The sequence below is a fragment of the Oryctolagus cuniculus genome, chromosome 18 (genome assembly GCF_964237555.1).
Source record: "Oryctolagus cuniculus chromosome 18, mOryCun1.1, whole genome shotgun sequence".
NCBI classification, from domain to species: domain Eukaryota; kingdom Metazoa; phylum Chordata; class Mammalia; order Lagomorpha; family Leporidae; genus Oryctolagus; species Oryctolagus cuniculus.
In genome coordinates, this window is record NC_091449.1 from 12,265,391 (window position 1) to 12,284,569 (window position 19,179).

General features: G+C 60.5%; 1 protein-coding gene across 1 annotated transcript; it reads left to right on the forward strand.

The window, feature by feature from the left end:
* The first annotated feature begins 717 nt into the window (after nt 1-717).
* On the forward strand, nt 718-14,229 carry PLAUR (plasminogen activator, urokinase receptor). The gene is made up of 7 exons (XM_017339126.3): nt 718-872; nt 2,041-2,151; nt 4,375-4,518; nt 11,462-11,614; nt 11,990-12,124; nt 12,549-12,695; nt 13,788-14,229. Exons 1-7 carry the CDS (start codon nt 815-817, stop codon nt 14,039-14,041), a joined length of 1,002 nt encoding a protein of 333 aa, XP_017194615.3. The 5' UTR covers nt 718-814; the 3' UTR covers nt 14,042-14,229.
* Nucleotides 14,230-19,179: the final 4,950 nt, after the last annotated feature.

A 19,179-nucleotide genomic window follows, 5' to 3' on the forward strand; every position in this document is an offset into this window, starting at 1 on the left:
GAAGGAGCCGTTTGGGCGCTGCGCTGCGCTGCGGCCAGCGGCTGCGCCAGGCGTGTCACCGGCTCTGAGCCGCTCCGGCCGCCAGCGGCACCCCAGGACGGGCCACGTCTTCGTCTCCTGCGCTTCCTTTTACTGTTTTTCACTTCACACCCTTGCAAACGCCCAGAAAAGGAGAAGGAACAGCACAGGAAGCGCCCCCGCATCTAGTTTCTAGGAACGCGAACACGTGGCGATCTGGCTCTTGTCCCCTCAAAGGTATTTTGAAATAAATACAGGCGCCAAGAACGTTCACCTCGAAATACTCTGATTAGGGTCAGTAAAATTCCCGCCTGACCACAAAGCCGCGTTCATCACCAGCGCCCGCTCCTGGGCTGAAGCGCATTTCGGGTAAACTGCAGACATTATGTCATTCGCACCCCAGTATTTCAGCAGCGTGCCACCATGCCACCATGCCACCGTGCTAACAGCCTAAGGCTCCTGCCATGCGCCGCCTTCCGAGCTCGCAGGGGGAGCTCCAGCCGGGGCCGGCGGGGCCCCAGGTCCCCGGAGCGCACGCAGTGCGCGCGGCGCGGTGGCCAGGGCTAGTGAGTCAGGGGCGGCCGTCCGGGGAAGGGAAGTCTGGGAGGGGGAGAGGCCAGCGGGGGAGGAGGGGGAGGCGCCCACGCCTCCGAGGCTGACCGGCCGTTTCGCAAACGCCGGGGAGGAGTCCACCCCCCCTCCGCCCCGGGGCCACAAAACTCGCCTTCCCCGGACCAGACGAGAGGAGAGGCGCAGGGAGGCGCGGACCGGAGCCGCCCTCCGGACACCTCCGGACATGGGCCGCCCGCCGCCCGCGCTGCTGCTGCTGCTGTGGCTGCACACCTGCCTTCCAGGTAGGGGCTGGGCCCCCGGACGCCCGTGCGGGATCGGGGCCGAGTGCGGGGCTGGGCCCCGGTCTGATGGGGGCTCGAGTTGGGGGAGGGGATCCCAGTCCCTGCGCCCCCAGACCAAAGGCTCCGCGGCCGCGCGCCGGGCCCGGGACGGCTGGCTGGGGAACGCGCGGGAGAGGGGGGCGGCTGCTCCAGGCCCTCCGCGAACGGGCTGGGCTTCACCCCGCTTCCCCGGGCGGAGGATACGGGAGCGGCGGGAGCCACCCAGGCGCCCTGACGGCGGGACTCCAGGCGCCGGGGCTCGTCCCTTGCGGACCCTCCCCTCCCCCTGAGCCCCTCGCTCAGGTCGCCGTCTCCCCCGGAGAACGTGGGGCACTGAGTCAGGGCGGGGCGGGGTGCGGGGTGCGGGGTGCGGCGGTGAGTAACCCGCCAGGCGGGAGCAGTCACCTCTCGGGGAGGGAAGGGACCTCTGAGGAGGCCTTGGGGGCGGGACCGTGGCGGCTGGGAGGGGCTACGGGGCGGGGCTAAATACTGGGGGCGGGGCTAGAGGGTGGGGCTGAGACCTGGGCTCGAACTGCGGAGACAGGCAGGGGCGGGGAGAGAATGTCGGGGCGCAGCTAGAAGCTCGCGGCGACCTGGGGGCGGGGCTAGGAACCTGCGGTAAACCAAGGGGCGGGTCTAGAAGCGAGGAGCCGTGCAGGGGCGGGGCGTTAATATCGGGGCGGAGCTGGGGGCGGGAAGAGCGCCTCGCGGGGGATTGATTGGTTGGGACTAGACTCGGGCAGGCTGGTGGGCGGGGTTAGAACTTCGGTACTGACAGGTGGGCGGGCGGGCGCAAGGGACCCCCAGGGTCGCCCAGGGGCTCGGGGAGGATCCCTGGGGCGGGGTGAGGGGACCCACAGGGACGGTCATAGAGAGTCTGGATGGACACAGGCGCGCGGGCGGGACTTCCCAAGCGCGGGGAAGTTTGCGGGGAGCGGAGAGGGAAGGCGGAACTCGGCTAGGCTGAAGCTCAGCGCTGGGACCGCGCGGGCAGAACCGGGAGCGCAGTGCCAAGCGAGTGTCCGAGGCCTGCGCACCGGGTCTTGGCGTCGAGGCGTGAGGGGTGAGGGGGGCCCGTGGTGCGGAGCTGCGCTGACCCCTCCTCTCCCGTCCCCTCCTCTCTCCGCAGCCTCCCAGGGCCTGCGGTGCGTGCGGTGCGAGCGCACCGGGGCCTGCGGCGTGGAGGAGTGCGTGCCGGGCCAGGCTCTCTGCCGGACCACGGCACTGCACGTGTGGGAAGGTGAGTTCCGCGAGCACGGCCCACGGGGGCGCCCGCCTCCGAGACCGCTTCCACATCCAGCGAGCTGGGGCTGGGGCTGGGGGGGGGGGGCGCTGCAGACCCCCATGCCCGGCGTCCACAGTGATTTGACCCAGGTGAAGGCCAGCTCCTAGCGACCTTGGCCACGCGTGCCCAGGGACACGAGTGTAAGACTGCTCTGAGCAAATGTGTGACATGGAGATCGGAAACAGCCCGGTGTCAGCCACGGCGCCCCGGTGTAATCACGTAGGGATGGTAGGCTGCACTGTTTGTTCATCTGAGAGGCAGAGAGCTTCCATCTGCTGGTTCACTCCCTAAATACCAGCAACGGGACTGAGCCAGGGCAGACGCTAGGAGCCAGGAACTCAGCCAGGCCTCCCATGTCGGTGGCAAGGGCCTAATTAACTGAGCCGTGGCCACTGCTGCCCAGGGTCTGCACGGACAGGAATCTGGAGTCGGGAGCCAGGGCCAGGTGGTTTTTCACTTTTTTTTTTAGATGTATTTGTCTTATTTTTAAAGATGTGTCTCTTAATTTGAAAGGTAAAGTTACAGAGAGGCAGAGTCAGAGAGAGAGAGGTTTTCCATCCGCTGGTTCACTCCCCAGTTGGCCACAATGGCTGGAGCTGCGCCTCTCCAGAGCCAGGAGCCAGGAGCTTCTTCCAGGTCCCCTACACAGGTGCAGGGGCCCAAGGAGATGGCCCAGCTGCTTTCCCAGGCCACAGCAGAGAGCTGGATGGGAAGAGGAGCAGCCGGGACTCGAACCAGTGCCCATATGGGATGCCGGCACTGCAGGTGGCGGCCTTGCCACTACCACAGGGCCAGGTGCTAAGCCCAGGGATTATGGATGCAGGTGTCTTCCCTGCTGGCTGGGCTCTGTCTCTGGGCAGCAGTTCACGGAAGGAACTAGCGCTGGAGGTGCCAGTGTGGACACAGCTCAGAAACTCAACACCGAGGAGAAGCGGTGGGCTGCAGAGCATGACCCTCCCCTGCTGGGCGCAATAGTGGCTGTTGCCACGGGCACACCGTGTGAGAATCAGCTCCACCACTGGTTGCCTCTGGACAGGGCGTGAGGAGAGTGGGCTTTGGGAGGTGTGAATGAGTTTTAACTCTTTTAAATTCCAGTTTCAAAAAAAAAAAAGGCCGGCGCCGCGGCTCACTAGGCTAATCCTCCGGCTTGCGGCGCCGGCACACCGGGGTCTAGTCCCGGTCGGGGCGCCGGATTCTGTCCCAGTTGCCCCTCTTCCAGGCCAGCTCTCTGCTGTGGCCAGAGAGTGCAGTGGAGGATGGCCCAGGTGCTTGGGCCCTGCACCCCATGGGAAACCAGGAAAAGCACCTGGCTCCTGGCTTCTGCCACCGGATCAGCGCGGTGCGCCGGCTGCAGCGCGCCGGCCACGGCGGCTATTGGAGGGTGAACCAACGGCAAAGGAAGACCTTTCTCTCTGTCTCTCTCTCTCACTGTCCACTCTGCCTGTCAAAAAAATAGAAATAAAAAATAAATAAAAAATAAAAAAAGGCAAGACAAATACGGCAAAAAGCTGTTATTTTACAAAGCTGGGTGATTCTATCATTCTCATCCTGCTGGGCCAGCTGGAAGCATTTCCCTGTACTTTTTTTTTTTTTTTAAGATTTTATTTATTTTGTTGAGAGGTAGAGTTACAGACAGAGAGGGAGAGACAGAGAGAGAGGTCTTCCATCCACTGGTTCACTCCCCAGATGGTCCCAACAGCTGGAGCTGGGCCGATCCAAAGCCAGGAGCCAGGAGCTTCTTCCGGGTCTGCCATTCGGGTGCAGGGGCCCAAGGAACTGGGCCATCTTCTACTGCTTTCCCAGGCCATAGCAGAGAGCTGGACAGGAAGTGGAGCAGCCGGGACACTTACACGGGATGCTGACACAGCAGGCGATGGCTTCACACACTGTGCCACAGTGCTGGCCTTGGCCTTTCCGTTTACAAGTTCCTATTAGAGGCTACTCCCTCCTGACATCACCTGCTGGGGTACAGAGCAGGGGCCGATGGATCCAGAACGTTCCATGACGTGTCTTTACTGAGGAAGAGCAGGGTCACTCTAGAAAAGGTAGAATTGGACTCGGACGATGGGAGAGACCTGGCAAAGACTGGCCCTGGGATGGGGTGGCCCCAGAGACCCGGGGCGTCAGAGGCTGGGTGTACCCGGCGGACCTGTGGCTAAGCGAGCTGCGTCTTCCCAGGAGGGGAGGAGCTGAAGGTGGTGGAGAGAGGCTGTGCCCACCCAGAGAAGACCAACAGGACCATGAGCTACCGAACCGGCCCACAGATCATCACACTCACGGAGACCGTGTGTGCGTCAGACCTGTGCAACAAACCCACACCTGGTGAGTGGCAGCCCGCGCCACCCCCGACCCCTCCCCGGGCCGCTGAGGAGCCTCTGTTAGCCAAGCTCAGCTTTCTCGTGGGGACAGGAGGTGGTCCCAGCCGTGATGTGTGCACACACGAGGCTCCTAAGGGAAGTCGAGGCAGAGAGGCTGCGATGGGCCAGGGAGGGCCCCTGGAGAGGGGGTCTTTGAGAGACGGTGAAGAGGCTTCCATGAGGCCCAGTGCGGGCTTTAGAGTCTGCGCGGTTTGTGGAAAAGACTTAGAAAGGATCAGAGTTTCCAGAAATCCCACAGGAGACCAAGGGCAAGGGGGGCGGGAGGGGCCAGCTCGGACAGGAAGCCGGCTGAGGCCACCTGTCGCGTGACGTCAGCGAGCACAGCGCCGCGTCTGCCCTGGGCTTTCCTGATTCTGCCAGGCTCGCATCCATCCTGACCGCCAGCTGTCACCTGCTGGCCGGCCTGAGTCCGCCGCTCACTTTAAGGAAGTGACCCGACAGGATGCTGCCTTCCTGTCCCGGCCGACAAGTCGGGGAGAGCGCTAGCTCTTGGCTCTGTGTCACGTGTGCAGGCAGACAGATGACTACACGCATGCGTGAGACTGGTCAGTGCCAGAGCAGACCCTGGGGCCCCTGCTGGGCCTCACAGGGACACGTGGAGGGTAGGGAGAAGGTGGGAGTGGGCGTGGGGAGGCAGCTGCCAATCCAGGCATCGGGTGACTCGCAGACCTGTAGCACCCTCCTCTCTAAGCCATCTTGGGTGCTGCTGGCAACTGGAATAGTCTTCCTGCACTCAGAACTGTGGGCCTCCGCCAGCCCTGCCCCCATGGGGTTCACCGTCCTGAGTGTGCACGCGTGTGTGTCTGTGTGCATGTGTGTGCGTGTGGAAGGTGACAGATGCCTCTTCAGTGACTGGGCAGAGTACTCAGAGCTGTGACGGACGAGGCACAAGCAGGGGGTGGGGCTGGGATGGGGAGGTGGGGGCTGGGGTGAGGGAGGAGCAGAGGCTGTGGGGCCCCAGGGGAGACACCTGACTCGGGGCAGGGAAGGAGGAAAAAGACATGGACAGGGTCAGGTTCTCTCGGGAACAGAAGCTACACTGAACTTCATTTATTTCATTTGAGAGAGACAGAGAGAGAGAGAGAGAGAGAGAGAGAGAGACTCTTCCATCCACAGCTTCACACCCCAGATGCCTGCGATAGCTGGGGCTGGGCCAGGATGCAGCCCCTAATTCAATCCTGGTCTCCCACATAGTCCCTGCCCCAAGCACCTGAGCCATCACCAGGGTGCACATCAGCAGGAAGCTGGAATAGGGGAGCAGAGCTGGGACTGGAACCCAGGCCCTCGGGCGGGGTGAGGGCGCCCCCAGTGGTGGGTTAACTGCCCTGCGGAAGCTGGATGATGAGGGATCCCTCAGGTGGAACAGCTTGAGAACCAGTGTGTGTGTGTGTGGGAGGGGGGGCCCGCTGGAGCAGGAGGGAGCAGCTGGAGGAAGGGAGGTGTGGTGCGGGCGAGAGCAGCCAGTGCAGGGGCAGAGTGGGGCGGGGCGAGAGCAGCCAGTGCAGGGGCAGAGCTGGGCAGGGCGAGAGCAGCCAGTGCAGGGCAGTGCCGGATGGGGCGAGAGCAGCCAGTGCGTGGGCAGAGCGGGGTGAGAGCAGCCAGCGCAGGGGCAGAGCGGGGCGGGGCGAGAGCAGCCAGTGCAGGGCAGAGCGGGGTGGGGCGAGAGCAGCCAGTGCAGGGGCAGAGCGGGGCGGGGCGAGAGCAGCCAGTGCAGGGGCAGAGCGGGGCGGGGCGAGAGCAGCCAGTGCAGGGGCAGAGCGGGGCGGGGCGAGAGCAGCCAGTGCAGGGGCAGAGCGGGGCGGGGCGAGAGCAGCCAGTGCAGGGCAGTGCCGGATGGGGCGAGAGCAGCCAGTGCAGGGGCAGAGCGGGGCGAGAGCAGCCAGTGCAGGGCAGCGCGGGGCGAGAGCAGCCAGTGCAGGGCAGTGCGTGCTCCGGGGGCCCTGTGGGCAGTGGGAAGGAACACAGACTGCATCCTGGGAGCAGTGGGGGCCACGGAGGGCTTTTGAGCAGGGAAATCATGCTCACAATATTTTAAAAGATGTATTTATGTGTTTGAAAGGCAGAGTTACAGAGAGGGAGAGACAAAGGGAGAAAGAGATCTTCCGCCTCTTAGTTCACTCCCCAAATGATTGCAACAGCTGCGGATGGGCCAGGCCAAAGCCAAGAGCCAGGGACTCCATCTGCGTCTCCCACGTGGGTGGCAGGGGCCCAAGGACCTGAAGCTTTCCCAGGTGCATTAGCAGGGAGCTGGATTGTCGGCAGAGCAGCCAGGATTTGAACCAGCACTCACATGGGATGCCCGCACTGCAGGCAGTGGCTTAAACTGGGATGCTTGCCCCGTGATCACAAAAAAATTTTTTTTAATTGTTTTTAAAGATTTATTTGAAAGGTAGACCAAGAGAAAGGCAGAGAGAGAGAGAGAGAGAGAGAGAGAGAGGCAGAGAGAGGTCTTCCATCCGCTGCTTCACTCCCCAGATGGCCACAATGACGAGCTGTGCTGATCTGAAGCCAGGAGCCAGGAGCTTCTCCTGTGTCTCCCACGTGGGTGGCAGGGGCCCAAGGACCTGAAGCTTTCCCAGGTGCATTAGCAGGGAGCTGGATTGGAGGCAGAGCAGCCAGGATTTGAACCGGCACTCACATGGGATGCCCGCACTGCAGGCAGTGGCTTAAACTGGGATGCTTGCCCCGTGATCACAAAAAAAATTTTTTAAATTGTTTTTAAAGATTTATTTGAAAGGTAGACCAAGAGAAAGGCAGAGAGAGAGAGAGAAGCAGAGAGAGAGAGAGAGAGAGAGAGAGAGAGAGAGGTCTTCCATCCGCTGCTTCACTCCCCAGATGGCCACAATGACGAGCTGTGCTGATCTGAAGCCAGGAGCCAGGAGCTTCTCCTGTGTCTCCCACATGGGTGCAGGGCCCAAGGACTTGAGCCATCTTCCACTGCTTTCCCAGGCCATAGCAGAGAGCTGGATGGGAAGTGCAGCAGCTGAGACTCAAACTGGCGTCCATAAGGGATGCTGGCGCTTCAGGCCAGGGTGTTAACCCACCGCACCACATCACAGGCCCCAATCACAAACTATTAACACATCATTCTCACCTCAGAACATAAGGCAGGAGGGGAGGCAACATAGCAGAGGGGAAGCCAAGCTGCAGGTGGCGAGGCTGTCTGGATGCAGAGGAGGGCAGCTGACCTAAGGGGTCAGGCGAGCAGAGGGAGGGAGGGACGTGGGCGGGCTTAAGAGCTCTCACAAAGACAGGTGAGCAGGCCTGAGCAACAGGTGAGATGGCGGCGGCAGACGTGCAGTTGTAGTCATGGTGAAGGCACTTGTACCAGACCGATCTCTCTGCCGGGGACAGCTACAAACACCAGACAGACAGTTCTTGGAAGCCCCTGGGTAGCAGCACACGGAGGGAGGAACTGGGGGTGTTTGGAGGAAGAGAGGCAGAGAGGCTGAGTGCCCCCCACAGCCCGCCTTGTCCCCGAGTGCTCTTCTGTTCCCCGCCGTGGAGGGGAAGCGGAGCCCACACAGACAGAGTCGCTAGACTGAGAAGTCAGGAGCTGGAGCTGACGACGAGAAGTGACATCCTGGAATGGCAGGGACCCCCAAAGTTGCCTGTGTGCCTCCCGTCGCTGGCAAGCTGTACACGCGCAGCGTGAGCCCGCAGGGAAGTCGGCAGACAGTACTGCCTGGGAAATCACAGCGAGGCTCCCGGAAGCCAGCGCTGCGGGGGAGCTGGGCTGAGGCTGCCAGGAGGGCTGGGAACCCCTCAGGCCTCCTGAGGCCTCACTCGGGGTGAGGGGACACTGAAATGGCTTGGCCCTGCAAAACCCTTGACAGGAAGAGCCCCCCACCCTCTTTGGAAGAAGACAGCATCACTTAGGCCCAGTACAAATTTGCTCTGTGATGTCTCGCATTGAATCAAAACTTACAAGGTACCCTTGGACCAGCTGACAGGGAACCAAAGGAAGCCCCAACAATAGAAACAGACTCTTGGAGATTCAGGTATTGGAGTCCTTAGACAGGGAACTTACCATCAATATATTAAAACAAACCATGGGGACTGGAGTCGGCACAGTGGGTAAGGCTGCTGTCTGAGACGCCGGCATCCCGTATGAGTGCTGGTTCGAGTCCCGGCTGTTCCACTTCTGATCCATCTCCCTGCTAATGCATTTGGGAGGCAGCAGAATATGGACCAAGTGCCTGGGCCCCTGACACCCATGTGGGAGACCTGGATGGAGTACCAGGCTCCTGGCTTTGGCCTGACCCAGTCCCGGTCATTGCGGCCATTTGGGGAGTGAACAGTAGATGGAAGATCTCTCCTATGTCTCTCTGTAAATCTGCCTTTCAGATAAATAATGAAATCTTTACAAATATGTACGTATTCAAAAATAGAGGGAATGATAAGTTTTATCATCTGGAATTCATTCTTCAAGAGTCAAATAGGAAATGGAGAACAAAACTGAAGTGAAGAACTCCACAGGTGTGCCCAGAAGAGCTTAGAAGCAGCAGAGCGAAACGACTGACAGTGGAGGGGGAGTCTGACCTGCCAGCTAAGACGCTGGTCGAGACGCCCGCGTCCCGTACTGCAGGGCTTGGGTCTGATGCCCGCCTCTGCTCCTGACTCCACGTCCTACTCATGGAGACCCGGGAGGCGGCCATGATGGCTCAAGTGGTTTGGTTCCTGCCACCCATGTGGGAGACCTCGATGGGATTTCTGGTTCCTGGCTTTAGCCTCTGTCGAGCCCCAGCCGCCATGGGCATTTGGGGAGTGAACAGGTAGATGGGAGTGCACATCTCTCTCTCTCTCTCTCTCTCTCTCTCTCTCAGTAAATAACTTTTTAGAAGATTGGTAACTCCAGGACAGGACAGACGTCCCCAGGCTGATGCGTGCATGTGAGGATGAAGGGATAGTTCTGGTTTCTGCCCTGAGGGTCTGGGACGGAGCCCCCCAGAGAGGTGAAACTCAGGAGGAGGGGGAAGGTTCAGCTGCGGGCAGGCGGGGACTCGGGTGTTTGAGGTGCAGCCAGGAGCATCCTTTGTGTGCTGTGTGCAGGTCTGGAGCTCCGCGATTTGGGAGTGAAAGGGAAGCTAGCTCGGGAGATGGCATCCCCGTGGGAAACAGTCCACACCCTGAGACGCACAAGGGGCTACGGCCCCAGGGACCCCTGTGCCCCGAAGTCCCAGAGACCCTGACGGCTACTCTCGCCGCAGCTGTTTGGGCGGTGATGAGGCTGGGTTTCCCTTTGGTGGAAGCTCGTGTGAGCAGGCCCGGGCTGTGGGCCTGGCCGTTGTTCTTGGAAGGAGATGATTTGGCCGGGGCTGTGGGTGATTCACCTAATTGCACTTGCCTGCAGCCGAGCGCCTGGGCCGAGGCAGCCCTTGTGCTTCCTAAGACTTGGCCCGGACTCAGGCCGGATATCTGGGGTCAGGAAGGGGAGGGTGTGCGCCAAGGTCTGGGCCCAGGAACAGCCCTGGTGTGTCCAAGGAACAGGCACCCGTCCAGTTGGCCTGCACCGGAAGGGCCACGAGCAACTTAAAGTGGATCAGTCAAGTGAGGCTCCGCCCCCGGGCACAGCCAGTGTACAACGGGACTTCAGAAAGTTCGTGGAAAATGCGCGGCTTGAACAAATTGCAGATGGAGTGCAAAACAAGATTTATGTATTTCAAAGGCAGAGTGGCAGAGAGAGAGAGAGCAGTCTTCCAGCCACTGGTTCACTCCCCAGCTGGCCACAGCGGATGGGGCTGGGCCATGCTGCAAGCAGGAGCCTGGAGCTCCATCCGGGTCTCCCATGTGGGTGGCAGGGGCCCAGGTACTTGGGCCGTCCTCCGCTGCTCTCCCAGGTCATAGCAGGGAGCTGGAGCGGAAGGGGAGCGGCCGGGACTCGAACCAGTGCTCCGAGATGGAATGCAGGCCTCAGAGGCAGGGCTTGACCCACTGTGCCAAGATGCCAGCCCCATAATCGATTGCCGACTGCCCCAAAACGGAAGGCGAAGACGAGCATGCGGGAGTTGGCGAAGTTTCTAAAAGTTGAGGGTCGCAGGGCAGCTCAGCTGGGTTCCTGCGGCAAAGGGTCTGTCGCCGGCGCCGTGAGGCCGTGAGGCCGTGAGGCCGTGAGCAGGGGCTGCTCGCCTGGCTTTGGCCGGGACCTCCCTCCCCTGCCGTAGGGACCTCTCCATGGTGCTGGCGGCGCGTCCACCCCAGCAAGGCAGCCGAGCCGGCCAGGCACAAGACACAGGGTCTGCTTTTCCCTCATTGGTCAGACACACATACGGGGGTAGAGGGGGACACAGAGCTGTCATCAGCTCGTCCACCCCCCAGATGCCCCAACAGTCAGAGCTGGGCCGGGCCAAAGCCAGGAGCTGGGAACCGGAAGTGCGCTCCTGGTCTCCCGCGTCGGGGCAGGGACTCAACTACTTGAGTCATCACCAGCTGCCCCCGAGGGCACGTGAGCCGGAAGCCGGACGGGGGCACAGCCGAGACGTGCGCCCAGGCTCTGGTCCGGCGTGGACACCCCAAGCCACGCCTCAGCCGCGGAGCCCAACACCCACTCCAAGGCGCGCACGAGGGCATGAGCTCCGGGATGCAGGATCTTTGGGGGGCACCGGGTGGAGGGGAGAGCGCAGATGATCCCGGAAGCCTGAGGCGGGGTTCGGGAGAGGAGGAAGCCAGGAAGGGCGCCCCAGGCCTGGGAGCCCGTGGGGCGCGGGAGGCCTGCGCGGTGTCGAGTCTGGGGGCCCAGAGGGGCTGCGGAGGAAGAGGGGGTTCCAGGACGACTCAGGAGGCAGAGCGGACAGGGCCAGGGCAGGATGAGGGGAGCAGCAGCCTAGGGGGGGCGGGGCCCCAGGGCGCCCCCTGCAGCCACAGCCGCCTGCCTCTCTTCCCGACAGGCCAGGCTGCCCCCTTCCCCCGAAGCCGCTACCTGGAATGTGCTTCCTGCGCCTCCTCGGACATGAGCTGTGAGAGGAGGCGGGAGCAGAGCCTGCAGTGCCGGCACCCGGGAGACCAGTGTCTGGAGGTGGTGAGCCACCGGAGCCAGGAAGGTGAGCCCCAGGTCGCGGGCGGGAAGTCCAGGCATCGGAAGCCCAGGGCCACGAGGACAGCCCCCGAGTCGGCGGGGACCCAGATGCCTTCCATTTCTTATGTGTCACCTCCATTCTCAAGACTGTCTTGTAGTCCAAGGTGGCTGCCAGAGCTCCAGACCTCGTGGTCAAATCCCAGAAAGAAGGAAGGGTGTGGGGGTTCTCCCTCTGCCAGGCCCAGTCAGCAGGTCCACTCCTATCACATGACCAGAACCTCATCCCACAACGGGGAAACGTAGTCTTTTGGCTTCCCGGAATAAACCAAGGATCCTGTGGTGCAGAGACGGGCAGAGACGGGCCCCGCAAGCACAGTGACCTCTGACCTCTGCCCCCCAGGGAGCCTGCGGGATGAACGCCACTCCCGCGGCTGTGGCCACCTGCCTGGCTGCCCGGGGCCCACGGGCTTCCACAACAACCACACCTTCCACTTCCTGCTGTGCTGCAACACCTCCAACTGCAACAAGGGCCCAGGTAGGGGGGCCCAGGGGAGCCTGGGGCGGGCAGGGAGGCGCCCGGCGGAGCGAGCCCACGTCTGCCCCCCTCCCGTCTCTCCAGCTGCCAAGCTGCCCCGCCCATGGCTTTGAAATCCACGCCCACCCACGACACCCATGTGCGTTTTTCATGAACGTGCTGAAAGCCCCTTGCAGGCATGGCTTCCTTTTTAACCAAAACCTAGACAGGTTTCGTTCTTTAAGAGGCGGACAGCTCTTCGCCTCTGGCTTCCTCCCCGAATGCTGGCAGCGGCGGGCCGGGCGGGGTGGGGGTGGGGGCCAGAGAAGGGGCTCCCACTCTGCTCGCCCCGGGGACGCCCCCCAAGGCCAGCCTCGGCCCCCGACGGCCCCGCGTGCTGACCGCTGACCCCCGCGCCCCGCGCGCGCCCCTGTCTTCTCCCCAGTGCGGGAGCTGCACAACCTGCCGCCCAACGGCCTCCAGTGCTACAGCTGTGAGGGCAACAGCACCCACGGGTGCTCCTCGGACGAGACGACCCTCACCGACTGCCGGGGGCCCATGAACCAGTGCCTGGAGGCCACTGGCGCCGACGGTGAGGCTCTGTGGGGCGCTGGCCGGGGACGCTTCACTGGGGGCAGCGTGGGAGGCGGGCCTTCCTGTGGGAAAGGCGGGACTTCCATTGGGAGGGCGCCAATAGTAGCGAGGCGTCCGGCGGTGGACGTTCTGCCGTGGGCTTCCGAGGGGCGGGACTTCCTGTGGGCACACGCTTTCACGCAGGGACATCTTGGAAGGTCCCTGTAGTCCAGAAGTTCTTAAGTTTTTCGGTCTTTTTTGTTTTACCCTTGAGATAGACTCATTCATTCGTTCATTCATTCATTCATTTAGCAGAGTTGAAGGGAGAGGGGGAGAGACCGCGAGACAGAGAGCTTCCATCCACTGCTTTGTTCCCCCAAATGGCTGCCGACAGCCTGGGCAGATCCAGACCGAAGCCAGCAGCCAGGCGCTCCGTCCAGGCCTCCCACGTGGGTGCAGGGGCCCAAGCGCTCGGCCCAACCTCTGCGGCTTCCTCAGGCCCTTTAGCAGGGGGTCGGATCGGAAGTAGAGCAGCCGGGACTTGAACCAGCGCCCATAGGGGGTGCCTGCCGAGCCACAGCGCCGGCCCACTCTTAGGTCTTAACATTCTCTCAGGCGCCTAAAAAAAAATAGAAAAAAAATCATTGTTTGTGTGAGTGGCGTCCATACCTACATACTGCGCTGGAATTAGAACTGAGAAAAACTCTAAAGGCTTATTTATTCCTTCTGCAGTAACAGTTATAGCTCTCACTGCGTAGTAAGAAAAGTCACATATTTCTTCCATGAAAAACGCCTGTATTTCCCCCAAACAACAAAAAAAAAGCGTGGTGGGAAGACTGGCATTGTCTGCGCCGCACATGGCGTGAGTGTCTGGCTAGGAGAAGACAGCTGGGGCCCTGCATATGCTCTGCCTTCAGTCTGAGCCGGTCGCCTGTGTCCTGGAGTTTCTGGAACACTCCGCGCGGGAGGGGGAGGACGAGGCCAGGCATCGCGTCAGGACGTCCGTCCGTGCTGGCTTCGCGCTGCCCCAGGGGTCTCCAGGCCCCCCGGGGGCGCCGGCACCTGCTGCAGCGCACAGCCCGGCGGCTCACGCGGGCTTCTGTCTCCTCAGGGCTGGGGAACCGGAGCTACACGGTCCGCGGCTGCGCCACCGCCTCCTGGTGCCAAAGCCTGCACGTGGCCGAGGCGTTCAGCCTGACCCACCTCAGTGTCACCTGCTGTGCAGGCCACGGCTGCAACGGCCCCGCCTCGGACGCCGAGCACCGCCGGGCGGGCGCCCCCCGGCCCGGCCCGGCCCCGCTCGGCCTCCTCCTCACCGCGCTGGCCACCTCCAGACTGTGGGGAGTCACCCTCCTCTGGACCTGAGCCCCCGCCTCCGCCCCGGGCTGGATCCGGGGGGACCCCTCTCGACCGTCCCTGGACCCGCGTCTCCCCAGCTGCGGAGCCACGGGCGGGGACCCCTGGCTGATGAGTATTGTTGTCGCTAGTGCTGTTTTTATTCATTAATATTCACGATATTTATTTTATACTTAAATAAAGACTTTTGTACCGTACCCACGCTTCTCTGTCGTACCTACCTCTGGGAGGAGGACGGGGCGAGGGTCCTGGACTCCTTGGGTGACCCAGGCACTCGGGTGCCCCTCTGTGGACGTGCACCTGTGGCCGGCCTCTCACTGCTGTGTCGCCTCTCCCTGCGTGCTCTGGGAAGGGAGGCGGACTGAAGAGAAGCCCCCACTTGGTGCACCCCAGAGCAGACTTGAGATCAGGACTGCGTTGCCCCGGGCGCTCTCGGGCGGGGGACAAAGGTGAGCTGTGGTCCCCCGGATGCCGTGGAGCTGATGGGAAGAGACCGGCCTTCCCACTGCAGCGGCACTCCTGGGGCAGGGTACTGGAGAGTGTGGGTCCTCACTGTCCGCCGAGGCTGCCCATCCCCCAGGGGCTGCATGGCTCATGAAGACGACAGGGCACCTTCCCCTGGAGTGCGGGGACAGGAGAGGGACAGTCGGGGGTTCAAGGCTTCCTGCAGGCACAAATGCCACCACCTGTCCTTGTGGCGACTCCTTGGGACGGGGTCCGGCTCTTCGCCCCCTGAATCCAGGGACGACGATGATCGGAAGCTGGCGGCCATCACCGTTTGCGGGCGCTGGAACCAGGCTTTGGGAGACGGCCGTCTTTCCCTTCGCTTTGGAACACACGCTCTGGGGAAGTCCTACCGCCCCAGGGCGGCCATGCTGTGAGGAAGCCCAAGCACTGAGGGTAGGGTCCACAGACAGGGAGCCCAGGCGTCCCGGCCAGCTCAGCCCAGGCACCCCGGGGGCCTGCACCCAACACAACTGGGTTCGTGTCCCGGGACTGCTGTAAGAACTTCCTGCAAACCGACGCACCAGGTGGCTTCAAGCCACAGGAACCTAATCCTCTCACAGTTCTAGATGCTAGGAGCCAGAAATGAAGAGGCTGAAAAAGCCGAGCTCCCTCGAGTCTCTGCAAGGAGGAATCCTTCCTCGCCTCCGTCCCTGGCTCACCCTGGGACCTTCTCAGTGAGTGTGGGTGCCTTGAAACCAATCAATCTATCTCGATCTCTCCTTACAAGAATAACAGTCAGTGGATTTAGGCTGCACCCTAATCCAGTTTGGGACAATTTATTCATTAACTGCAGGAGCCTGGAACTCCATCGAGGCGCATCAGCAGGGAGTGGAACAGCCGGGACTTGAACCAGCGCTCATACAGGATGCTGGCCTTTCATGAACTCATTTAATCACACATGCAAAGACTATTCCAAATAAGATCACATTCATAGATCCTGGGTGGGTGAGGGGAGCAAGGGGATCAGGACTTTAACTAACATGATGGCGGACGCAATTCGACCTACAATATAACTAAAGTTATCTTCTAATCTCATTTTTCCCATGAAGTGTTTGAAGTACCCTTGTATCTCCCGTGATGTCCTACAGCAGGGGTGGGGCCAGGACAACACCATCCGAGATACTCCACAGTCAGAATTGAGGTTAACGTCACCTTTCCCATAATTCCCTACAGCATACTGCAGCCGGGGACACATCTCCCACGATCCCCTACAGCAGGAAGTGAAGCTAGAACTGAATTTCCCATGAGGCCCTGTGGCAGAGCCTGGGGCTAGGGTTGCATCTCCCATGATGCCTTCCAGTGGGGATCAGGAGACACAGAACCGTGTCCCATGAGCCACCTGGCAGATACCGAGGCTAAGGGAAAATTTCTCATCACGTCCTGAGCCATAGCTGGTGATCAGGACCGAATAGCTCCCAGGTTTTTTGCTCAGGGATCTTTAGTTGCAAGAATAGTTAAGTTCCTGCTGACTTAAGCAAAAGCAGTGTTATTGGAAGTTCAGAATCCAAGCAAGAGCTAGGTCTTGGGGCCCCACCAGGGACAGGAAATAAAATTGAAAGGCTGAGCTGTGTGAAAAATCAATTGTCTCCCTCTTGCAGAATCTCAATCACTGTCTCTCTCCATCTCGCGCTTTCTGACTGTGAATGTGTGGGTTTGTTCCCTCCCGGTCTTTTGCTTGGTTTTCCTGTGTCTCAGACGTCTACTTCACGTGTAGCAACCGAATGCGCCCTTGGAGATGGTAAATACCATCCCCGTCTCTTTGCTGCTATCACAAAACCCCAGAGTTCTAGGTACTTGGTAAAGCAAAGAGATCCAGGGAATCAAAGGCAGGACCCCGCACCTGCAGGGCTCTGGTGTGGGCCTCCCGGCAGTTGGCACTGCAATGATGGGAGTGTATGCAGAGGAGGCTACGCTGTGAGACAGGAAGCAGGAGACTGGGGAGAGCCAAGGTCATTCCTTTTATCTTTTTATTACTTATTTATTTACTGTAAAAAAAATTTACTTGTGTATTTGAAAGGCCTGGAGATACACACAGAGAGAAGGAGAGACAGAGGGAGGTCTTCCATCTGCTGGTTCACTCCCCTAAATGGTCACAATGGCCAGGGTTGAGCCAGGCCAAAGCCAGGGGCCAGGAGCTTCTTCCAGGTCTCCCATATGGGTGCAGGGGACCAAGGACTTGGGCCATCTTCTACTGCTTCCCCAGGCCATAGCAGAGAGCTGGATCAGAAGTGGAGCAGTTGGGACTCGAACCAGCTTCCACATGGAATGCTGGCATTGTAGGCAGTGGCTTAACCTTTTACACTACAGTGCCAGCCCCTTTTTTATTTTCTAAAAAAAAATTATTTTATTACAGAGAGAGATGTATCTTTCATCTGCTGGTTCACTCCCCAAATGGCAGCAACAGCCAGGGCTGGGCCAGGCTAAAGTCAGAAGCCTGGAGCCCCCTCTGGCTCTCCCACATGGGTGCAGGGCCCCAAGCACTTGGACATCTTCCACTGCCTTCCCAGGCGCATCAGCAGGGAGCTGGATCAGAAGTGGAGCAGCCGGGACTTAAATCAGCTTCCACATGCAACGCTGGCTTCTCAGGCCGTGGCTTAACGCACTGCACCACCACACCAGCTCCAGTCCCTTCTTCAATAAACAACCCCTCCCTTTTTTTTTTTGGCTGGAGCTTCCTCCCGTGAGACCCCACCCTCTCCTTGAGACCAGCATTAATCATTCCACGAGGGCAGAGCCCACATGACCTAAATAATTCTGTAAAAGCTTCCACCACTTCAACACTGCCACACTGGAGACCAAGCTCCCGTCCGGCCTCTGCGGGACAAACCATATCCAAACCACCACAAGTATCAAAAACCACTGGAGTCCCAGGTCTAGGATTCTAGCTGGGCGATTCGGACCAGGTCCAGCTTGGGTCACAGCACTGTGCACAGCCCTCCCTAGTCAAAGCCACCACAACGGGGGCACTTGCCAAAGGCGGTGGGAGATGGAATGAGAAGATGAGTTTAGGGGCCAGCTCTGTGGCACAGCGGGTTAAGCTGCTGCCTGGGACACCAGTGGCTCATCTGAGCACTGGTTCAAGTCCCGGCTGCTCCACTTCCGATCCAGCTCCCTGCTCATGCACCTGGGAAAGCAGCGGAAGATGGCCCAAGTGCTCGGGCCCCTGCGTCCACCTGGGAGACCCAGATGGAGTTCCTAGCTCCTTGCTTTAGCCTGGCCCAGGCCCGGCTGTTGTGGCCATTTGAGGGAGTGAAACAACAAATGCAAGATCTGTCTCTCCCTCTCCCGTGTGTAACTCTTCCTTTCAAATAAACAAAGCTTTTTAAAGAAGAATATTTATTTTGGTGGAAAAATATGCGAAATGCAGACATACACATGAGAGGTCTTTAAAGGGGTCAGAGCAATGCAGATTATGAAAAAAAAAAAAAGCACAGATCTCAGAATTGTTGAAAACAAAATCACTTTGCAAGAGTCATTCCCTGTTGTCCCTCATACAGCTGGTCGGGTCACAGGCAAGCACCCACGCTGACGAGTCGTCTCAGCACGCTGCCTGCTCAGCCAGGGAAACAGTCCACGTGCCAAACACCGACCACAAGCCCGGGGGAGGAGCTGGAGAGGAGAGCTGGCCCTTGCCACGGGGTCGCTCCGCAAGCCGGGCTGCCCCCGTGGCCTCTGCGTGAGTCTTGGGCCACGCCATGCTCGGGGTTGCCACGGGGGTGGCAAGAACCCAAGTACTCCGGCCGTCATCCGCTGCCTCCCAGGTGAGTTAGAAGAAGCCGGATTGGAAGCGGAGCAGCTGGGGCTCCATCCCAGGTGCTCCAAGCAAAGAGCCCGCCGCATCCCAATGCTCACCCCAAAACTGTTCTCTTCCTCTTAAGCCGGTTGAGTTGGGTTTGCTGTCACTCACCCTAAACTCCCACTGGACAGTTTAGGGGCCTGGGGGGTAAGAGGAGGGACAGGTCCTCCACTGTCACGGCGCCCTCCGATGGAAGAAATTGTAGAACCCAAAGATGCTGGGTGAGGACCAAACCGACATCTCCCAGGGTGGCCCACGGCGGGGGCAGGAGACGTCGGCTGCAGCCCTGAGCGGGGACGCTCATTGGTTCTTGCAAGAAAACACAGCTGCGAAGGACTCGCTGACCCAGTCCTGACCAGCTGGTCAAACGCCTCTCTCCTGTGCAGCCGGGCCACACATCGGTGACCCTGGGCGGAGGGTGGCAGGGAACTGGGGCTGACCACCTCTCTCCCCAGCCACCAGAGGCTGGTAACCTGAGAACCGAAAAGCAAAGAAGCCATTCAGAACTGTGGTCCTGGGGACCCAGGGGCTGATGGCAGCTTTAGATGGTGGACTAAAAGGGTGTTGGGAGCCGAAGGGCCTTGCTGGGCCCGGATGTAGAATTTCTTCGGTGGAGAGAAACAGTAAGGATGTTCCTAAGTGGTGTATCCGGGCCTCACTGTACCTGCGTGGCCAGGGGGCCTCCTGCTTCCCGTAGTTTCTCAGTCTTGCTGGGTCCTGCAGGTGACAAGGGGCACCCCAGGCCCACAGGAGAGGATTCGGGGGAGGGAAAACACTCCTAGGAGGGAGAAGCCACCCAGGCCTGCAGGGGTGAGCCAGCGTCTGTGATGGGCGGTGAGACACG